Source organism: Loxodonta africana, chromosome 10, assembly GCF_030014295.1.
Source record: "Loxodonta africana isolate mLoxAfr1 chromosome 10, mLoxAfr1.hap2, whole genome shotgun sequence".
NCBI classification, from domain to species: Eukaryota; Metazoa; Chordata; class Mammalia; order Proboscidea; family Elephantidae; genus Loxodonta; species Loxodonta africana.
The window spans coordinates 21,184,256-21,207,153 of NC_087351.1; the positions used below are offsets into that span (position 1 = coordinate 21,184,256).

Consider the following 22,898-nt stretch of genomic DNA (forward strand, 5'->3'; position numbering starts at 1 on the left):
ATGTAGTCAAGTTGATTCATGTGTTTTCCATCTGGTGAGGTCCACCTGTTCGTGTTGTTGAAAAAAGGTATTTGCAAGGAAGAAGCATTGATCTTGCAAAATTTTATTATGTAATCTCTGATGTCATTTGTATCTAGTGATAGTAGTAGGCCATGTTTTCCAACTACCAGTCTTTCTTCTGTTTTCAACTTTTGCATTCCAATCACTAGTAATTATGGATGCATCTTGATTGTATGTTTGATGAACTGCAGAAGATGGTAAAAATCCTCATGTTCTTTATCTTTGGCCTTAATGATTGGTTCGTAAATAGGAATAATAGTCATATTAACTGGTCTTCCTTGTAGGCATGTGGATATTACCCTATCACTGACAGCATTGTACTTCAGGATAGATCTTGAAATGTTCTTTTTGACGATGAGTGTGACGCCATTCCTCTTCAATTTGTCATTCCCAGCATAGTAGACCATTGATTGTCTGATTTAAAGTGGCCAGTAGTTTGCTGATGCCTAGGATATCAATCTTTAGGTGTTTCATTTCATTTTTGATGACTTCCAATTTTCCTAGGTTCACACGTCATAAGTTCCAGTTCCAATTATTAATGGATGTTTGCTGCTGTTTCTTCTTGTCTTGAGTCACGTCGTATCAGCAAATGAAGGTCCTGAAAAGTTGACTTCATCCATGTCATTAAGGTTGACTCTACTTTGAGGAGGCAGCTTTTCCCTCATCGTATTTTGAGTGCCATCCAACCTGAGGGGCTCATCTTTCTGCACTGTGTCAGGCAGTGTTCCGCTGCTATTCATAAGGTTTTCACTGGCCTGTTTTTTCAGAAGTAGACTGCTGTATCTTTCTTCCTAGTCTCTTTGAGTAGTTAGTCCCTGACAGACAGAACAGCACTTAAGAGTATTTTGTCTTCTTAATAGTCAAAAAGTACACAAGTCCTTTAAAAAAAAAAAAAAGTAAACAGTCTTATGTCTAGTTTTGAGTATTGTCCAGTGGTGCTGATCTGAGTTTACGACATCATTTGCTTAGTGGAAAATACTACCTTTTCTGCACCCCTGTGATTAAGTGGAAAAAGAATACTTCTCAAAATTGAAGGGTCTTTATACCTTTGATGGAATGAAAGCATTTCAGAACAGTATTGGTTGCCACATGGTGTAACTGTCACATGCAGTTTTATCAGAGACTTGGCTATGTGGTGCCATTGTTTTTTATTAACCATAGGGCTGTGTTTTTGGGCCCAATTTCTATCACTGTAAAGTAGGCAAAGATCAAAGCTAATGCTGCGTATTGTGCAAGCTGTTTTCCAGCTTCCAAGGAAAGAAAATAATTGTGAAATTGGGACAGATGTAAAAAATTTAAATAAGAATTGTAAAGAAAGTCTTTGTAAAATCTTTTTCTTTTTTACCTTTTTATAATAAAATAAAAAAGATACAGAAAGTCATACAAGATATAGAGCATAATGAATAGGAGAAACCACGAAACCCTTGTAACTACCAGGCCAGCTACCCTGGAACCCCTCCATGTGCCTTGTCCCAGTTGCACAGCCCCCTCCCTCTACCTGAAAGAAAGCATTTGCTGACTTTTGTAACATTTCTTTATAACTTTATTACCTAAGTATGCATCCCTAGATGCCCAAATCAATCCTGCCTATTATTTTTAGAATCCCTGTTACTTTACCGGTACCCCATACCTCTTTCTTTTTGTCCATTGAAGAACCCGGATTGTTTACCTAGAGGTTTCCCATGGTCTAGATTTTTCTGATTGAGTACTCATGGTGTACTACACCTTGTTTCTCTGGTCTTTATTTTTCTTGCTAACTGGCAGCTGAATCTAAAGGCTTGATCAGGCTGAGGTTTTGTGTCTGTGGCAAGAGCATAGGTGGTGGTACATTCTTTCATCAGGAAGCATGTAATGTCTGGTGCTCTCTTTTTGTGGTGTTAGTGGCCATTGATGCTTAATGCTTAGATTTGTTAATTCATCGAGTGTTGCAACTTAGAAGAAAGGTGCTATTTAAGTTAAGCACTATAAAGAATCCATGTTATTCTATTAAGAATATTATTATTATTATTAATCTCAATTTTTCTGTTTCATGTAATACCTAATTGTATATGTTGCTCAAGAGAACTGTTTTTTAGTTTTTGCAGCTATCTAAAGAGATCAAATTATTTACTATCTATTAATCTGGTCATTTTGTGATGCATTCCTTTTCTTAGAGCCCTAGTAAATACTTAGTTTTTGAAGTTGGAGAAGAAAGTGATTGTCCTTCGCAAGAATTGTTTCCTTTACTACCAGAATATTTATTTTCTATGGGTGCCTTTGAAACAATGTTTTATTTAGAAGGGCATCCGGAATAATTTCTGGGTTACTTGCGTCTGTGTATTTGAATTAAGCACAATAGTGGTTTCTTTGTGTATTTAGTTGTGCACACATGTATAAGTCCACAGTGAGCCATAGCTGTTACCTTGGATCCTTCAACCTGAAAGCCTAAAAGAAATAGTTTACCAATCAGAATTTACCAAGGTCAATTATGTGGAGCTTTTTATACATTTATACATTATACATTTATACATTTAGGTTCATTATTGCTTCTGGCTCTGGTAGGTGGGGATGAGAATAATGAAAATATGATTTCCCAGTAAAACGTGTTTTGAGATTCTGTTTATTTTTTTTATCTTTTTCACATTGCTGCTGACTTCTTGGTCGGTTACTACCCAAGGGAAATAGTGTTAAGTGAGGATAACAGAAAAATATCGTTCATTAATCTAGTCAGAGAAGGGTCAGATAACTCCAGGAATAGCTGGTCTGTAATAACATACAAATGAGACCTGGCCCTTGAAGGGTAGCCAGAAGGGAGGCTCAGAAGACAGCAGTGATCGTTGGAGGTCAACTTAGGTAACGTCATCTGCTCAGTCAGTTTTTCCTGATAAATTTAGTCATGGATCTAGTTTATAGTAGCATTAGTTACTTCAGGGTTTGTCAAATATAAATTAGGTGACAAAAGAAGAATTTGTTTTGACTATTAATTTCAGGTATTTTCAAATACTTTTAAGTAGCACTGTTTGTATATGGGTCGCTGATACGCAGATCACGTATATTAATGAAACTCGTCTTTCAGCTCAAACTCTTAATAGACAGCACTTTTTAACTTGGTTCCAATTTTGGGGTGAAAATAAACATGATAATATGTATCAACTATGCTGTGTTTTAGGCCTCATTAAATTAGGTTCTTATCAAATTTGTGGTACCATTTTTTATAAGGAAAACAGATACATGATTAAAAGAATAATTCAAATATGGATGTTATTTTCATTTTCAGGTTGTCTTGCTCTTCCCAAGTTAAATTTGCAGTTTTTGACTCTTCATGACTATCTCCTCAGGAACTTTAATCTCTTCCGCTTAGAATCAACTTATGAAATTAGGCAGGACATCGAAGATAGCGTCAGCAGGATGAAGCCCTGGTTAGTACAATGGTTCTATTCGTAATGAAGAGGGGCAAGCAGTGATTGACATACTTTTGCCAGAAACCTCAGCAGTGTATTTAGAAATAATATACCTGGCATGAAGATGCCCTCCAAAATGGAGATGTTTACCATTTGAGAAATTATTTAATGTGAATTAAAACATAGCAAAAGTGTCAGAATATACAATATGAGTCTGGATCCTTTGGGGATGGGGCTGGGAGACTGGGGATGAGGGAAGAGAGGTCATTATTCTCAGGGAGGGAAGGGAGAAATGTAAAGGAGAGTGGGTCGGACATTAGTAAAAGTGTAAAGAGAGAAGGAAGGGTATGAGTTGGCCCCCAGGCCAGCACAGGGCAAGACAGTTTAAGTCCTGGGAGAAGCTTATGGTAAAGGGGTATCCCACCACCCCAACTGCTCTTGTGACTGTCACCAATAGTCAGCCTCTCTGAAAGAATTGTCAGAAGTGGGGGGTGAGGAGCATTGCTGGACATTGCATGGGGAGGGACATTGGAAAGTCTTCTCTGGCCCTCTCCCCATAGTTTACCTTGAAGAGACTAAATCATCAGAATTTACTTGTGGGGCCGGTTAAGGAGATCTAATTACTTCAGGGACTTTTCTGTTTAAACTCGACTCTCCATGTGCCAGCTGATGTCTGGAATTCCTTTCCCTAATAAAAGCCTTTCATTGTAGTTAGTTGTAGGGACCTGTGCATTACAAGACTTACAAAGGTTAATTTGTTAGACATGGCTGACTTTGGGTAAATGCCCTTCATTCCCAAATTCAGTGTAAGTATGAAATTGATGGAAATAAGTTATTACGTTTAGGAAGTGGCTACAAATGAGTAAAATTTATTCGGTGAAATGATTTTTCATTACATTAGGTTACATCATGGATACATAAACAGTTATACTGCGTTCTTTATAAAAAGCTTAACAGTTTTTGAATGTGAACTGATTGAGGTATCTTCCAGGCTTTTCTCGTTACTGATTGCAGAGAGCTACATGGATACAGTGATTATAATCTGATTTTTTCACTGCTGATTTTTATTTCATACACAGTTCTATTTTTTAATTAATTATTATGTGAAAAGTTATTCTGGGTAAAACTATAAAACACAACATTTAAGGAAAAATATTTTTGACTTAATAATTAGTTGAGTCGCTATGAGTCGGAATTGACTCGACGGCGCTGGGTTTTTTTAATCAGTTGAGTCAGTACACGGGCAAACAGTTGGACATTTGTAAACCACTGGCTGATCATCCCTGTCCACAGTTTTGCTGAAATTACTGTCCGTTGTTTGGACCCTGGGAGAGTGCTGAATCAGAAAACTTCCTTAGAGTGTGTGGTTACCTTGAGTTTATATGCTGAGATTCTGGGCCTAATTTTGGCCATTTTGCAAAGTAGGGATTTATTAACCAGCAATTCAGATATGACTCACTTACATTTCACTTAGTGCCAAACAGAACAAACGTACCAGAGTACTGAGTATGTTATTAAGTGAAGACTTTTTTTCAGTTACAGTGTTTTCAGTAGAGTGAAGAAAACGTCACTTTTGGAGTTGGTTCATTCACATACATAATAACTTAAAAAAAATTTTATTCCTACTTGGCCATCGTTGAAAGCTGTTAAAAATGATGAGGTCTAAAAGGGCCAGGATGCCTTATTTTTAACTAGTTTCTGTTTGATGTTATTAATTTCTAGTTTTTTATTGTGACACATAAAGCATTTATGTAGGATATTGGGTTTTTTAATCTTTATAAACATTGCTTTTGGCAGTACTTTCCAATTCTGTAGTGTTGCTGCAGTTTTGCTATGGAGTCTCCAGGTAAACTATTTGATGTAAATAGTAAATCACTAGTTAGACCAATATAAAAGAATGGGTTTTTGGATCATAGTGGGTCTAGTTATTTAACTAGCTGATTCTCCTCCCCTATCCATGACAGCGTCTTTTAAATGACTTAAATATTACACCCTAAAGCAAGGTGTTTACTCAGTTTTTTTTAATTTTTGCTAGTTCCAAAATGTATTTGAAGCAAATTATAGAAATACACTACAATAAAATAATAAACAGATGAGACTATGTTGATGAAGAGAGAAAAAGGATAAGAACTTAAAATCAAGTTAATAGTACTGCATTCTTTTTTTCTTTAATAAAGTGGCACTTGTGTACAGAGTGTTACCTTTTTTTCTAGGGCAGGGGCGGGGGGAGATATTCCTATTTTCCTTCCTTTTCTGGACCATGAACTACGATTTACACTATATATTGAGGCTTACATTAAAAAAAAAAAAAAATTTGGAAATCCAGGTTACTAATGCTAGGGCTTAAATACTAGCTAAATATGTACCCTTATTTACTAGTCTTACTTGTCCAAAGTTGGGGGAAAGTTGTGTTTTGTTTGATAATCATCCACCTCTTTGTTTTCCAGGCAATCTGAGTATGGTGGTGTGGTGTTTGGGGGTTGGGCACGAATGGCCCAGCCCATCGTGGCTTTCACGGTAGTCGAGGTTGCCAAACCCAACATAGGTGAAAACTGGCCAACCCGGGTTCGTGCTGACGTTACCATCAATCTGAATGTCAGAGATCACATCAAAGATGAATGGGAAGGTAATTTTGTATTTCAAGAATGAAGTTACCTTTTGCCCTCTTTTAAATAGGCTTTCACTTAGAGCATCAAGCAAAGCATTTTTACTCAATGTTTTATCCTTTTATTAAGTTTTATCCGTAAAATTTGACTTAAAAATGTCATTTGTCTTTCTGATTGTTATTACTAAAAGTACCAAGGATCATGCAAGAATAATTAAATACCTTAGCATGAAATATCATGCAAGTCAAAGTGTTTTGAAAATTACAGCTTACAAAAGGGATACTGTTTTAAGTCTTAAATTTAGTAAATATTTATGAATTTGTAAGATCAATATAAGAAGGATAAAAACATTAGTGTTCCCCAAAGAAAGGGGAAAAACAACACATATAATGTGCACATGCCAGGCAAGTAAGGAAAATTGTTATTTTTCAAGAGATAAAAACAGCCAAAGTGAAAAAAACAGGAATGTATATAATATGTGGTGAATAAAGATGCAAAAATTAAAGTTAGGCAACCTGAAAAGGAATTTGAGGGGGGAGAAGTTCTAGTAAAACAACTCAGAAAGAAATAATAGCAGTTTCTTTGCACCAAAGAAGGAAGTTAAAGACTCAATAAAATCAGATGTATTCAAGAATAAATAATAATTGCAGAGATACTCTTTCTTTACTAGGCAAAATTTAATGGAGGGGAGGTCTATATCACAATTTTATTTAGAAGCGGTTCGGTTCAAAGTTACTATGTCAAGTGGACTCAGTAGTAATATAGGTAACACGTGTCAGAAATGGCACATGAACTGGTTTTTAATTAGCATTTTAATGTTTTTCTCCCAGCTGTCTGCGAGAGCTCTCGCTTGCTGCCTCATTGTGAGAAACAGTAGCTGGTAGGTTTTATGTCCTCCTACCTTCTTGGCATTCCAGAAGGAAAGGGATAGGCTCTTAATGGATCAGCTTTCAAAAATCATTGCTCCTGGTATAGCTGTTTATAACCGTAGGCACCAAATGATATATTTATCAAAGAATTCTGAAGGAATCCAGCAACAAAACTGGCCACATGTTTAACAAATGGCCATTGTAGGGGGTATAGTTTGGGACAGATTGTCATTGTGGCCCTTGTATCCTTTAAAAAAGTTCCAGTCTGGCATATTACACATCTAGAATAATGCATACCTTTATTACAATTACTGAAGCTCAAGAAAGGCATTAAGGAGCTGGAGAAGGTCTTGTATTTATTATCCCTTGAAGCTTAAGGAGGTATTAAAATAACATTGTTTTACACAGTGGGTAATAAACTTCGGTAATTTATTGGCTATCCCCAGAGGTAGTACTGGTTGGAAATAAAATTAAAATCAAAACAAAAGACCCTTTATAGGAATTTCGAGACAACAGGGAACAAAAGAATGTTTCTTGGGAACCCCTCCATCATAACTTTGGAGGCTGCTATCAGAAAGCCATCAGCTTTTGTTTGTTTTTTTCTTTTCTTTTAAACATAGGCCTCTGGCAGAATGAGAAGGAGGATGGATAGATTTTGATGGACAAGAGAAGGGAACAAGAGGGTATTGTGGGACAACTGATTGTTATGGAGCATAGTGGAAAGAAAGATGTTTTCTGGGAAGCCAGCATGAAAGTCTAGGCCTTGTATTGATCGCAGATGGAGTAACTGAAAATGGATGGCCAAAAAAATGAGAGAGGGGCTCTGTAAACAGTAATGAATATTGTCTTATAAAAGATTTTAAAGTAAATATTATGAAACATTCTTCTTGTCCCTTTGAGAAGCGATGAAGCTCAACCTCTTGTCCTCTCCGTTACTCCCATTTAAGAATTAAACAGAAATCAAGATGCTGGGTTCTGCTCCAAAAGGTGCAGCTAGGACAGGTGAGCATAGATGGTTGAAAGGGAGGTAGATGAGCTCATTATAATACAGATCTTTTTAATATAGATTAAGATATGACAGTAAAATGGTCTACTTTAGGAGAGGATAGTCAGCCATCCCTCACTGATGCCAAAGATTAGAGGATGAGAGTTTGCTAACGAAAGACTGGGAAGTGTCTACATTGGTTGGGACTAAATGGCTTCTCAGGGCCACATCTTTGGCTGTAATAATTTGTGCAGATCAGAAACCATGCAAGCAGTACGACTCAGATAGAGCCATTCTCATTGGTTCTTATGCTGCTTTGCATAGAATTTGTTGGGAAGTGAACAATAAAGGCAATATTAGGAATCATAGTTATTTCTAGCTTTACCCACACTTGATGCTTGTTCCAAACTAGAACCAACTGTAATGACCCACATACATTACTGATTTGATTTAGTTCTACATCTAGTTACTGAGGTATGATTGTTTCGAAATATGTTTGTATCATACAGTGGCCAACAAAAAAATGGGTCAGACAGGCGAAGGTAAGTGGTGGAACCTCACATGCTGTGAAGTCTAATTCTCTGTCCTCTGTCTTCCTGCCTCTATAGTTTTAATAAAGTTTGGAAACCAGTTAAGTACATTGTTTGGTCTAATGGCTTAGGAGCTGTGGACTTTGGCAAAAGATTATAGGAAAACCCATAAATGTGTTACAATGCAAATATAATTATTGATCACCTCTGATGTTTTAAATGTTTATTTATCTCTTGCAAAGGTAAGAGGATGAGAATTTGGTGACAAAAGACTGAAAAAAATGAAATTCTAATCAGTGAAAATATATTTATGTTTTACTAGGTCTCCGTAAGCATGATGTATGCTTTTTAATTACTGTACGCCCCACAAAACCTTATGGCACTAAGTTTGACCGGAGGAGACCTTTTATTGAGCAGGTTGGCCTGGTTTATGTCAGAGGCTGTGAAATCCAGGGCATGCTGGATGATAAAGGACGTGTCATTGAAGATGGTATGGTGATTTATGTTTCTGAGAGAATATGTTTTCAGGAAGATAAATTTATTTGCTTTTTTCCTTTAATTTTCATAGGTACTATTTTTAGTTGACCTGTATACTAAATAGTTACAAAAGATGATGTATAAAATATATGTGGGGTACCTACTGCCCAGTGTTAGAAATAGGTAATATGGTGTCAAACTTCTATGTTAGATATTGAAAGGACAAAGTCTTTTGAAATCACGTTTATTCAAAACTTTTCATTTATAATACTTAATAATACTGCTTTTAAGATAATCTCTTTTAAGATAATCTTCTTACAATTATTCAGGCTTTTTTGTGCTTAATTTTTCCTTAAGTTTTTCTATTTGCCTAATTTTTTCTTAAGTTTTACTGATTTGATTTATTTATAACAGTGGTTCTCAAATGGGAACAGTACTTTCCTGTCTTTGGAAATGGATGACGTATTTAGATTGTCAGATGACTGGGGTGGGGGTTAGGAGTGGTGAATTCTTCGATTTTGTGGATAGGGGCCAAGGATGCTAAACATCCTGTGATACACAGAACAGTATTATAGAGGGAATTGTCCTGCCCAAGGTGCCAGCATTGCCCATGTAGAAACTCTGCCTTAACAAGTTTTTAGCCAGCTCTTTGATTTTTTACGCATAAATATTGCTAATCGTCCATTTGAAATTCTTTCTTATGTTGCCCAGACTTTCTTTGTAATACTTCTTTTTAAATTATGACTATCCATATTCAGTGATAATTTATAATTTAGTCACTAAACTCCTCTGGAAACTTTTTTTAACTTGTTCTTTAGACGAAGATTTACAGAGCAAATAGTTTCTCATTAAATGATAACACATATAGTTTTGTGACATGGTCGCCAACCCCTCGATGTGTCAGCACTCTCCCTTTCTCGAGCTTGGGTTCCCCCTTCCCATTCATCCAGCTTTCCTGCCCCCTCCTGCCTTCTCGTCCTTGCCCCTGGGCTGGTGTGCCTGTTTAGTCTTGTGCACATGGTTGAGCTATGTGTATTATTGTTTGTTTTATGGGCCTGTCTAATCTTTGGCTGAAGGGTGAACCTCAGGAACCACTTCAGTACTGAGTTAAAAGGGTGTTGGGGGCCATACTCTCAGAGTTTCTCCAGTCTCTGTCAGACCAGTAAGTCTGGCTTGAATTTTGTTCTACATTTTTCTCCAGCTTTGTCCGGCACCTTCTATTGTGATCCCTGTCAGAGCAGTCGGTGGTGGTAGCAGGGCACCATCTAGTTGTGCTAGACTCAGTCTGTTGGAGGCTGTGGTAGTTGTGGTCCATTAGTCCTTTGGACTAATCTTTCCCTTGTGTCTTTGATTTTCATCATTCTCCCTTGGTCCAGACAGGGTAACACCAGTGGAGTATCTGAGATAGCTGCTACAGACCTTTAAGATTTCAGACACTACACTTCAAAGTAGAATGTAGAACATTTCCTTTATAAACTGTGTTATGCCAATTGAGCTACATGTGCCTTGAGACCATGGTCCCCACCGCTCAGCCCAGTAGTTCATTCCCTCAGGGAGTTTGAATGCGTCTGTAAAGCTTCTATGGTCAAGTTGTACGGGCTTCCCCAGTATTGTGTACTGTCTTACCCTTCACCAAAGTTACTACTCCTCTATTGTCTAGTTAGTGTTTTTCCCTTCCTCCCCCGCTCCCTAGTAACCATCAAAGATCGTTTCTTTCTGTGTGTAGACCTTTTCATGAGTTTTTATAGTAGTGGTCTCTCATAGCATTCTTCCTTTTGTGGTTGACTTATTTCATTCAGCGTAATGCCCTCCACATTCATCCATGTTGTGAGATGTTTTGCAGACTCATCGTTGCTCTTTATCATTGCGTAGTATTCCAGTGTGTGTATGTACCATAGTTTGTTTACCCATTCTTCTGTTGATGGGCACTTAGGTTGTTTCTGTCTTTTTGCTGTTGTGAATAATGCTGCAGTGCACGTGGGTGTGCATTTGTCTATTCCTGTGGTGGCCCTTATTTCCCTAGGATGTATTCCTAGGAGTGGGATTGCTGGATCTTCCTCTCAAAACTTTAATCAGCTCCTAGTACCTATGATTTCAAAAGTGTACCATTGCTAAGCTGTTAATGATTAGGCTACCCTTATCACTAGAATAAAATAGGAAAAGGAAAAGCAGGATAGGTGGAATAAGCATAAGGCTACATAATGGAAGCACAGTTGAAGGCCTAAGACAAAAAGCTAGGAAGGCACAGGGACAAGTTAAAACACAGGTATTTATTTAATCAGAAACTATTCATTGAGTACTTACTGTATGTAGGAATTATGAGTGACTGACAGGAATAAAGATCTTTGACTCCTGAGAACTGCTATTATTGAGGGCGTGTCCAAGTAATTACCGTTCAAGGCAGTCATAAGTATTACATGGTTTTGGCGCTCCTTGGAAACTCTGTACAGCAGTTCTACTCTGTCCAGTGGGGTCGCTATGAGTCGGAATCGACTCGAGCGCAGTGGGTTGGTGGGTTAAAGGGAAGAAATAGTAAGAATTTAGAGAAAAGAGAAGATACTTCCAGCTTCTTGGAATTTGAAATGAATGAAGAAAGAGGGCATTCCAGTGATCGGGAAGTGATTGAGTTAAATCTGGACGGTTTTCTCATAATTTCTAGAAAAGGAGTACTATTAACTTTCTTTGATATTTGGAAGGTACTTCTTATTTCATTTAACATACTTTTTTTTTTTTATTAACTTTTATTAAGCTTCAAGTGAACGTTTACAAATCCAATCAGTCTGTCACATATAAGTTTACATACATCTTACTCCGTACTCCCACCTGCTCTTCCCCTATTGAGTCAGCCCTTTCAGTCTCTCCTTTCGTGACAATTTTGCCAGCTTCCCTCTCTCTCTATCCTCCCATCCCCCCTCCAGACAAGAGCTGCCAACACACTCTCAAGTGTCCACCTGATATAATTAGCTCACTCTTCATCAGCATCTCTCTCCCACCCGCCGACCAGTCCCTTTCATGTCTGATGAGTTGTCTTCGGGGATGGTTCCTGTCCTGTGCTGACAGAAGGTCTGGGGAGCATGGCCGCCGGGATTCCTCTGGTCTCAGTCAGACCATTAAGTTTGGTCTTTTCATGAGAATTTGGGGTCTGCATCCCACTGATCTGCTCCCTCAGGAGTTCTCTGTTGTGCTCCCTGTCAGGGCAGTCATCAATTGTGGCCGGGCACCAACTAGTTCTTCTGGTCTCAGGATGATGTAGGTCTCTGGTTCATGTGGCCCTTTCTGTCTCTTGGGCTCCTAGTTGTCGTGTGACCTTGGTGTTCTTCATTTTCCTTTGCTTCAGGTGGGTTGAGACCAATTGATGCATCTTAGATGGCCGCTTGTTAGCATTTAAGACTCCAGACGCCACATTTCAAAGTGGGATGCAGAATGTTTTCATAATAGAATTATTTTGCCAATTGACTTAGAAGTCCCCTCAAACCATGTTCCCCAGGCCCCTGCCCCTGCTCCGCTGACCTTTCAAGCATTCATTTTATCCCAATTGAGCTGACCTTCCATGCATTGAGTGTTGTCTTTCCCTTCACCCAAAGCAGTTCTTACCTACCGATTAATCAATAAAAAACCCTCTCCCTCTTTCCCTCCCTCCCCCCTTCGTGACCACAAAAGTATGTGTTCTTCTCAGTTTTTACTATTTCTCAAGATCTTATAATAGTGGTCTTATACAATATTTGTCCTTTTGCCTCTGACTAATTTCGCTCAGCATAATGCCTTCCAGGTTCCTGCATGTTATGAAATGTTTCACAGATTCGTCACTGTTCTTTATCGATGCGTAGTATTCCATTGTGTGAATATACCACAATTTATTTACCCGTTCATCCGTTGATGGACACCTTGGTTGCTTCCAGCTTTTTGCTATTGTAAACAGAGCTGCAATAAACATGGGTGTGCATATATCTGTTTGTATGAAGGCTCTTGTATCTCTAGGGTATATTCCGAGGAGTGGGATTTCTGGGTTGTATGGTAGTTCTATTTCTAACTGTTTAAGATAACGCCAGATGGATTTCCAAAGTGGTTGTACCATTTTACAATCCCACCAGCAGTGTATGAGAGTTCCAATCTCTCCGCAGCCTCTCCAACATTTATTATTTTGTGTTTTTTGGATTAATGCCAGCCTTGTTGGTGTGAGATGGAATCTCATCGTAGTTTTAATTTGCATTTCTCTAATGGCTAATGATCGAGAGCATTTTCTCATGTATCTGTTGGCTGCCTGAATATGTTCTTTAGTGAAATGTGTGTTCATATCCTTTGCCCACTTCTTGATTGGGTTGTTTGTCTTTTTGTGGTTGAGTTTTGACAGAATCATGTAGATTTTAGAGATCAGGCGCTGGTCTGAGATGTCATAGCTGAAAATTCTTTCCCAGTCTGTAGGTGGTCTTTTTACTCTTTTGGTGAAGTCTTTAGATGAGCATAGGTGTTTGATTTTTAGGAGCTCCCAGTTATCTGTTTTCTCTTCATCGTTTTTGGTAATGTTTTGTATTCTGTTTATGCCTTGTATTGGGGCTCCTAGGGTTGTCCCAATTTTTTCTTCCATGATCTTTATCGTTTTAGTCTTTATGTTTAGGTCTTTGATCCACTTGGAGTTAGTTTTTGTGCATGGTGTGAGATATGGGTCCTGTTTCATTCTTTTGCAAATGGATATCCGGTTATGCCAGCACCATTTGTTAAAAAGACTATCTTTTCCCAATTAACTGACACTGGTCCTTTGTCAAATATCAGCTGCTCATACGTGGATGGATTTATATCTGGGTTCTCAATTCTGTTCCATTGGTCTATGTGCCTGTTGTTGTACCAGTACCAGGCTGTTTTGACTACTGTGGCTGTGTAATAGGTTCTGAAATCAGGTAGAGTGAGGTCTCCCACTTTCTTCTTCTTTTTCAGTAATGCTTTGCTTATCCGGGGCTTCTTTCCCTTCCATATGAAATTGGTGATTTGTTTCTCTATCCCCTTAAACTATGACATTGGAATTTGGATTGGAAGTGCGTTATATGTATAGATGGCTTTTGGTAGAATAGACATTTTTACTATGTTAAGTCTTCCTATCCATGAGCAAGGTATGTTTTTCCACTTAAGTATGTCCTTTTGAATTTCTTGTAGTAGAGCTTTGTAGTTTTCTTTGTATAGGTCTTTTACATCCTTGGTAAGATTTATTCCTAAGTATTTTATCTTCTTGGGGGCTACTGTGAATGGTATTGATTTGGTTATTTCCTCTTCGGTGTTCTTTTTGTTGATGTAGAGGAATCCAAGTAATTTTTGTATGTTTATCTTGTGACCTGAGATTCTGCCGAACTGTTTTATTAGTTTCAGTAGTTTTCTGGAGGATTCCTTAGGGTTTTCTGTGTATAAGATCATGTCATCTGCAAATAGTGATAACTTTACTTCCTTCTTGCCAATCCGGATACCCTTTATTTCTTTGTCTAGCCTAATTGCCCTGGCCAGGACTTCAAGTACGATGTTGACTAAGAGCGGTGATAAAGGGCATCCTTGTCTGGTTCCCGTTCTCAAGGGAAATGCTTTCAGGTTCTCTCCATTTCGAGTGATATTGGCTGTTGGCTTTGCATAGATGCCCTTTATTATGTTGAGGAATTTTCCTTCAATTCCTATTTTGGTAAGAGTTTTTATCATAAATGGGTGTTGGACTTTGTCAAATGCCTTTTCTGCATCAATTGATAAAATCATGTGGTTTTTATCTTTTGTTTTATTTATGTGATGGATTACATTAATGGTTTTTCTGATATTAAACCAGCCTTGCATACCTGGTATAAATCCCACTTGATCATGGTGAATTATTTTTTTGATGTGTTGTTGGATTCTATTGGCTAGAATTTTGTTGAGGATTTTTGCATCTATGTTCATGAGGGATATAGGTCTAAAATTTTCTTTTTTTGTAATGTCTTTACCTGGTTTTGATATCAGGGAGATGGTGGCTTCATAGAATGAGTTGGGTAGTATTCCATCATTTTCTATGCTTTGAAATACCTTCAGTAGTAGTGGTGTTAACTCTTCTCTGAAAGTTTGGTAGAACTCTGCAGTGAAGCCGTCCGGGCCAGGGCTTTTTTTTGTTGGAAGTTTTTTGATTACCGTTTCAATCTCTTTTTTTGTTATGGGTCTATTTAGTTGTTCTACTTCTGAATGTGTTAGTTTAGGTAGGTAGTGTTTTTCCAAGAATTCATCCATTTCTTCTAGGTTTTCAAATTTGTTAGAGTACAATTTTTCGTAGTAATCTGAAATGATTCTTTTAATTTCATTTGGTTCTGTTGTGATGTGGTCCTTCTCGTTTCTTATTCGGGTTATTTGTTTCCTTTCCTGTATTTCTGTAGTCAGTCTAGCCAATGGTTTATCAATTTTGTTAATTTTTTCAAAGAACCAGCTTTTGGCTTTGTTAATTCTTTCAATTGTTTTTCTGTTCTCTAATTCATTTAGTTCAGCTCTAATTTTTATTATTTGTTTTCTTCTGGTGCCTGATGGGTTCTTTTGTTGCTCACTTTCTATTTGTTCAAGTTGTAGGGACAGTTCTCTGCTTTTGGCTCTTTCTTCTTTTTGTATGTGTGCATTTATCGATATAAATTGGCCTCTGAGCACTGCTTTTGCTGTGTCCCAGAGGTTTTGATAGGAAGTATTTTCATTCTCGTTGCATTCTATGAATTTCCTTATTCCCTCCTTGATGTCTTCTATAACCCAGTCTTTTTTCAGGAGGGTATTGTTCATTTTCCAAGTATTTGATTTCTTTTCCCTAGTTTTTCTGTTATTGATTTCTAGTTTTATTGCCTTGTGGTCTGAGAAGATGCTTTGTAATATTTCGATGTTTTGGACTCTGCAAAGGTTTGTTTTATGACCTAATATGTGGTCTATTCTAGAGAATGTTCCATGTGCGCTAGAAAAAAAAGTATATTTTGCAGCAGTTGGGTGGAGAGTTCTGTATAAGTCAATGAGGTCAAGTTGGTTGATTGTTGTAAGTAGGTCTTCCGTGTCTCTGTTGAGCTTCTTACTGGATGTCCTGTCCTTCTCCGAAAGTGGTGTGTTGAAGTCTCCTACTATAATTGTGGAGGTGTCTATCTCACTTTTCAATTCTGTTAAAATTTGATTTATGTATCTTGCAGCCCTGTCATTGGGTGCATAAATATTTAATATGTTATGTCTTCCTGATCAATTGTCCCTTTTATCATTATATAGTGTCCTTCTTTATCCTTTGTGGTGGATTCAAGTCTAAAGTCTATTTTGTCAGAAATTAATATTGCTACTCTTGCTTTTTTTTGCTTATAGTTTGCCTGATATATTTTTTTCCATCCTTTGAGTTTTAGTTTGTTTGTGTCTCTGAGTCTAAGGTGTGTCTCTTGTAGGCAGCATATACATGGATCATGTTTCTTTATCCAGTCCGTGACTCTCTGTCTCTTTATTGGTGCATTTAGTCCATTTACATTCAGTGTAATTATAGATAAATAAGTTTTTAGTGTTGTCATTTTGATGCCTTTTCATGTGTGTTGTTGGCAATTTCATTTTTCCACATACTTTTTTGTGCTGAGACGTTTTTCTTAGTAAATTGTGAGATCCTCATTTTCATAGTGTTTGACTTTATGTTAGTTGAGTCGTTATGTTTTTCTTGGCTTTTATCTTGAGTTATGGAGTTGTTATACCTTTTTGTGGTTACCTTATTATTTACCCCTATTTTTCTAAGTAAAAACCTAACTTGTATCGTTCTATATCGCCTTGTATCACTCTCCATCTGGCAGTTCAATGCCTCCTGTATTTAGTCCCTCTGTTTGATTATTGTGATCTTTTACCTATTGACTTCCATGATTCCCTGTTATGTGTATTATTATTATTTTTTTTTAATTAATCTTAATTTGTTTGTTTTTGTGATTTCTCTATTTGAGTTGATATCAGGACATTCTATTTTGTGACCTTGTATTGTGCTGGTATCTGATATTATTGGTTTTCTGACCAAACAATATCCTTTAGTATTTCTTGTAGCTTTGGTTTGGTTTTTGCAAATTCTCTAAACTTGTGTTTGTCTGTAAATATCTTAATTTCGCCTTCATATTTCAGAGAGAGTTTTGCTGGATATATGATCCTTGGCTGGCAGTTTTTCTCCTTCAGTGCTCTGTATATGTCGTCCCATTCCCTTCTTGCCTGCATGGTTTCTGCCGAGTAGTCTGAACTTATTGATTCTCCCTTGAAGGAAACCTTTCTTTTCTCCCTGGCTGCTTTTAAAATTTTCTGTTTATCTTTGGTTTTGGCGAGTTTGATGATAATATGTCTTGGTGTTTTTCTTTTTGGATCAATCTTAAATGGGGTTCGATGAGCATCTTGGATAGATATCCCTTCATCTTTCATGATGTCAGGGAAGTTTTGTGTCAGGAGTTCTTCAACTATTTTCTCTGTGTTTTCTGTCCCCTCTCCCTGTTCTGGGACTCCAATCACCCGCAAGTTATCCTTCTTGATAGAGTCCCACATGATTCTCAGGGTTTCTTCATTTTTTTTAATTCTTTTATCTGATTTTTTTTCAGCTATGTTGGTGTTGATTCCCTGGTCCTCCAGATGTCCCAGTCTGCGTTCTAATTGCTCGAGTCTGCTCCTCTGACTTCCTATTGCGTTGTCTAATTCTGTAATTTTATTGTTAATCTTTTGGATTTCTACATGCTGTCTCTCTATGGATTTTTCCACTATGTTCTTGAATAATCTTTTTGAGTTCTTCAACAGTTTTATCAGTGTGTTCCTTGGCTTTTTCTGCAGTTTGCCTTATTTCGTTTGTGATGTCTTGAAGCATTCTGTAAATTAGTTTTTTATATTCTGTATCTGATAATTCCAGGATTGTGTCTTCATTTGGGAAAGATTTTGATTCTTTTATTTGGGGGGTTGGAGAAGCTGTCATGGTCTGCTTCTTTATGTAGTTTGATATGGACTGCTGTCTCTGAGCCATCACTGGGAAACTAGTTTTTCCAGAAAATCCGCTGACTGGTACCTGGCTCCAGGCTCTGAAAACAATCGCTGCCTCCCCGTATTTGTTCGTTCTCCATCTCTAAATCTGTGTTTGTTGTTCAGGGTTCGTAGATTGTTATGTATGTGATCGATTCACTTGTTTTTCCGAGTTTTTGTTGCAAGAGGGATCCGCGGTAGCGTCCACCTAGTCCGCCCTCTTGGCCCCGCCTCTAACATACTTTTTCAAAATGTCCAGGACCTGAACCCAGACCTAATCTTAGAGGAGAGTCAAGGACATTTAGAGTGTTTTTGGATCCAAACCAGTATCAGCAAGATATGACCAATACTATACAAAATGGAGCAGAAGATGTATATGAGACATTCAATATAATAATGAGGAGAAAACCAAAGGAAAATAACTTCAAGGTAATTTTTGGTCTATATAACTAAAAGTGCTATGTTGTAATTTGAATAACTTTTCAGGCATAAGTACATGATACAGTTGGAGCTCTGGTGGCACAGTGGTTAAGAGCTTAGTTGCTAACCAGAAGGTCAGTAGTTCGAATCCACCAGCTGCTCTTTGAAAGCCCTGTGGGGCAGTTCTACTCCATCTTATAGGGTCACTATCAGAATCGACTCGATGGCAGCAGGTACGTTGATATGGTTAAGAAAAAGAAAAACACTTGTCGAGAAAATAAAATTACTGCTTTTATTTGATTCTGAATATTCCACTTAAATTCTTAACATATAGATTAAATATAAAACCTTAAGGAAATTCATTTGCTACATCGGTTTTTCTTTTGAGGAGTTTAAAGACTTAAAATATAAATTAACCCAGGTATAATTTTATTATTCAAAGGTCTGCCTCCTTCCTTGCTTTTTAAATATTAGATGCCCATTTTACACCCCAGTGTTAAGTGAAGAAAACTGCTTGCTTACTTGCTTACTGGGGCTTCTTTTATGAGTCAAAAATGGGTGCACTTCCAAATAACTTAAGAATAAAGATGGGGAACTCAGGTTTCTGAATTACTGTATGATACGGTCTATTTATACTTTGCTCATTAGTGGGAAAAAGGAGATTTGGGAGCTAAAGAGTTTCAATTTTGCAATAACTTTGGGGGGAAGAAGGAATGGTAGGAAAGGAAAGTTTTTAAAAATAATTATTTGAAACTATAAACTAAAATGTTCAGCAGTTTTAGCATTTTGTAACATCTAACTTTTGCACAAGAGTGCCTTTCTTCCGCCCCAACACAGTGCTTATTACACATTATTACAGTTTATCACTTTTTTTTACCCATTACTATGATAAACAAAAGAATACTTCATGTATGGAGGAACCTAGTTATAAACTAAGTAGTACAAATTGTGTCCTCTGATTAATCAGTCAAATTATGTGCAGTATGGTTTTACAGACCTCATTACAGGAGAAATGCCTATTTTGTGGTTGTTGTGGTAGTCTTTAGAATTAATATCACTTCTAGTGATTGTAAGTAGAATTCTAGCTAGAGCATAGGACTGTTCTCTGCCTGCCTTACCTTCCTTACTTAACAGTAACTAGATGATTCTCTAGGAAAAAAAATATGTTGTGGTATTTGTATGCTCTCAACTTATCCGCACCCTCTCCCCATGTTGGTTGTAATTACTCTTTGGCATTAGAAAACAGCTGCAGTTCTGTTTTCAGAGTTCCTTAGTCCTGGAATCTGCAGTTACCCAGATGAATACACAGTAGTAAAGACAAAGAAGAAGAATAAAAAGGAAATGAAAGAACATTCACATGGAAAAAAAGTTTTAATACATACTAAATTTACGAAGTGAGTTTATTACAATCTCTGACTGGATTCGCTTTTTTTCTCAGCCCTTGGGCTCCAAACCATCTGTCCTGGTGTTGGGGTTTACTTCCTAGGTGCAAAGAGTTGTCATGTTCCCTTCATTACAGAAAAATTGGGGCTAAGGTATTGTTTTGGGCAAAGTTGGAGAGAACAAGGAACTGCTCCTACCTTCAAGGAGTTTATAATTTAATGGAGGAAACACATTTACACGAATAGGTATACACATGACGTAGCACATCAAGGCAAAAGCTATAATATTCATGGGTACTGGAATTCTAAAGAGCCTTGGTGGCACAGTGGTTAAAAACTCAGCTGCTAACAGAAGGGTCACAGGTTCAAACCTACCAGCTGCTCTATGGGAGAAAGATGTGGCAGTCCCCTTCCATGAAGATTACAGCCTTGGAAACCCTATGAGGCAGTTCTGCTCTGTCCTAGAGGGTCAGTATAAGTCAATCTACTGGACTGCATGGGTTTGGGTATTGGAATTCTACCTTAAGAATAATTATCTAATGAGTTCCAAATAAGTACTCTGGGGCTTTCTGCTATGAGTAAAATGCCTAAGTGTTAACACCTGAGGCTTGAAATTTATTTTGTTCTTTAAAGATTCTTTTGAATGACTTGAAGATAAGTGATTATTTGTTCAGCGTACAGATCGAATAAGCATGGTGAAAGGATACAACCCTGCCATATGCCTTTTCCAATTTTGAACCAGGCAGTATAAATATGACTGCCTTTTGGTCTTAGTACATACTTAATAAATACTGAGTGAATGAAGGGTGCAGAAATTCAAGAGTTCCAATTTTTACAGTACCTAGAAGGGTCTCACATTTGGTCAGTTTTGAGAAGGGTCTCACATTTGGTCAGTTTTGAGAAGGGTCTCACATTTGGTCAGTTTTCAGTAAATATTACTGAATCTCAGTCACGTCATTAAAAACGTTCCTTTCTTGTATTCATCGGCCGTTTTGTTGAGTGCATACTGCATGTCTGGTATTGTGCTAAGTTATATGGAACTTAGATGAATAAAACACAGTTCATACCTCTGGGGAGCTTAGACTACTACTAAGGGAAATTAAAAATATAAACAAAGAACTACCATGGAATATTGGGAGATACCAAATGCCATCAGAATGATGCAGATATAAGTCTCACTGAGATTTGAAGGAGGCAGTCAGGTTCTGATCCAGGAAAGGGGGACTGATCCACTTCCTTTTTGGGAAAGGAAGAATGCTCATTTTGGTATTATTGGTGTTCCATTATATACCTAGACAGCTCCCTCATTTATTTCCATTTCCCTTTTCTAGTTGCCTATCCTAATCCGGATGCTTTACTCCTGCTTAGACAGCTGTAGTAGCCTTCTTTGTCTCTGTCGTTATTCTCCTCATATTGTTTTTCATACATTTCCTCCCGCTGTATAACACTGGTCATTTCTCTTTGCTTCTCAGAAAACTTCTGTGACTTTCCATTAATGATTGAATCAAAGCTCTTTTACAAATCTTTTATCTGAGCTAAATTAAAATGCTATTTTCCTCCGTGCAGTCTTTCCTAAAGCCAAAAAGTCTCCCCTACATCCATCTCTCTCTCCTGCCACAGACTGTGTTTCCATCGTATTTTATAATATGCTTTACTATTTGCCACATTCTACTGCTTTGTATTGTAGTTAAGGACATGTTTTATCTCCCTACTGGAATTGTAATGTCCTTAGAGGGTAGAGCCCTCGTCTTGTTCATCATTGTTATGTGAACATACTCATTTATCTGCCTGTCCATCCGTTCACCCATCCATACTTAAGCTGTTTAAGTCCATGCGTTTAGGAAATTATAGTCTAGAGGGGGTTAGACAAATGATAAACAACAACTAACCAGGTACATGAACAAGAGAATTTCAAGTAGTGATAGGTGCCAGAAAGTAAAACAAAGCAGTGTGATTAATGTGTACTGTTCTGTTCTTTTTAAAAGTTGGATTATATAGCATTTATGATATAAAAATGGTATATCTGGTTATTTTATTATGTGAAATCAGTAGCCTAGCCTCCTGATTTCCATATGTGGGATAGATCACTTTGTTGAAATGATGATTGGAAAGTCTAAGAATTTGTCTAGCCTTGGTAATTAATTATGACAGTATTTGTAGTAATTACTTCTTACAGTTGAAATTTATTTGACATTTCTTTCATTGTTATAATTGTGTTCATTTTTTAATTATTTCTAACCATGCAGATTTTAATATTTCTAAATTGAGAACTATTTCACAGTTCAGACATGTGTTAATATGTTTGTGGTATATATGTTCTTAGCATTGATGGACAATAGAATATAAGGAGGGAAAAACTCCGGGGGTTTCTAAGAGGAAGGAAGCATTTTCTTAAAGGATTTGTTCTACGATGTTTTCTACTCTTAGGTCAGCCTAAATTGGATTTTCATCCTACCTAATCGGAATCAAGTGGTAAACTCATTTAAGACATTCTGTCTAAATGAACTCCTCATGGATAAACTGTTCTCGCTAAATTTGGTCTTTCGTTTAACTCATTGTATGGTATCAGCTGAAAATATAGCTGTTGATTCAGTCTAGCCAAGCACCTGTCAGCAGAAAATAGCTTCTTGCCCCGTAACAATCAGGAATGCCGGATTAGTGCAGCCAGCTCTGCATGCCAGTCAAGTGCAAATATTTGACATGTCTCATTGACACAATCCTCTTCTGTCCTTTTATTGACAGGCGGTGCTGGAGACTATTCGGAACCTGATGAACACTGATTGTGTGGTACCTGACTGGCTGCATGACATCATTTTAGGTTATGGGGATCCAAGCAGTGCACATTATTCCAAAATGCCCAATCAGATTGCCACCCTTGATTTCAATGATACATTTCTCTCTATTGAGCATTTAAAAGCCAGCTTTCCTGGTCACAATGTTAAAGTAACTGTGGATGACCCAGCTGTGCAGATACCCCCTTTCAGGTAAAGTTAGAACTGAATATGCTCTTTTCGAGCATTTTGTAGTCAGTCCCAGGCCATCAGGACTACTAGCTAAAGGAATTTTTGGGTATTGTATCTGGATTTTAACAACCTCTGCCTTCACCATATAATAACTGAGATACATTTATTTGAATCTGTTTTTCTAATACTTGCTACAGAAGCCCACAATAAAAGTAGCCTTACAATGGATCGGTAAATACTTGTTGCCTGAAAAGTAATG

General features: G+C 37.4%; 1 protein-coding gene across 2 annotated transcripts in view; it reads left to right on the plus strand.

Annotated features, from left to right (window-relative positions):
- The window catches only part of AQR (aquarius intron-binding spliceosomal factor), a 121,117-nt gene that overhangs the window by 48,214 nt on the left and 50,005 nt on the right, over positions 1-22,898 (plus strand). For both annotated transcript variants that reach the window (XM_003418728.4, XM_064292219.1), the window contains 5 exons: positions 3,317-3,458; positions 5,888-6,066; positions 8,753-8,920; positions 18,134-18,303; positions 22,419-22,660. In XM_003418728.4, the coding sequence (XP_003418776.2) occupies positions 3,317-3,458; positions 5,888-6,066; positions 8,753-8,920; positions 18,134-18,303; positions 22,419-22,660 (901 nt within the window). The remainder of the gene's footprint in view (positions 1-3,316; positions 3,459-5,887; positions 6,067-8,752; positions 8,921-18,133; positions 18,304-22,418; positions 22,661-22,898) is intronic.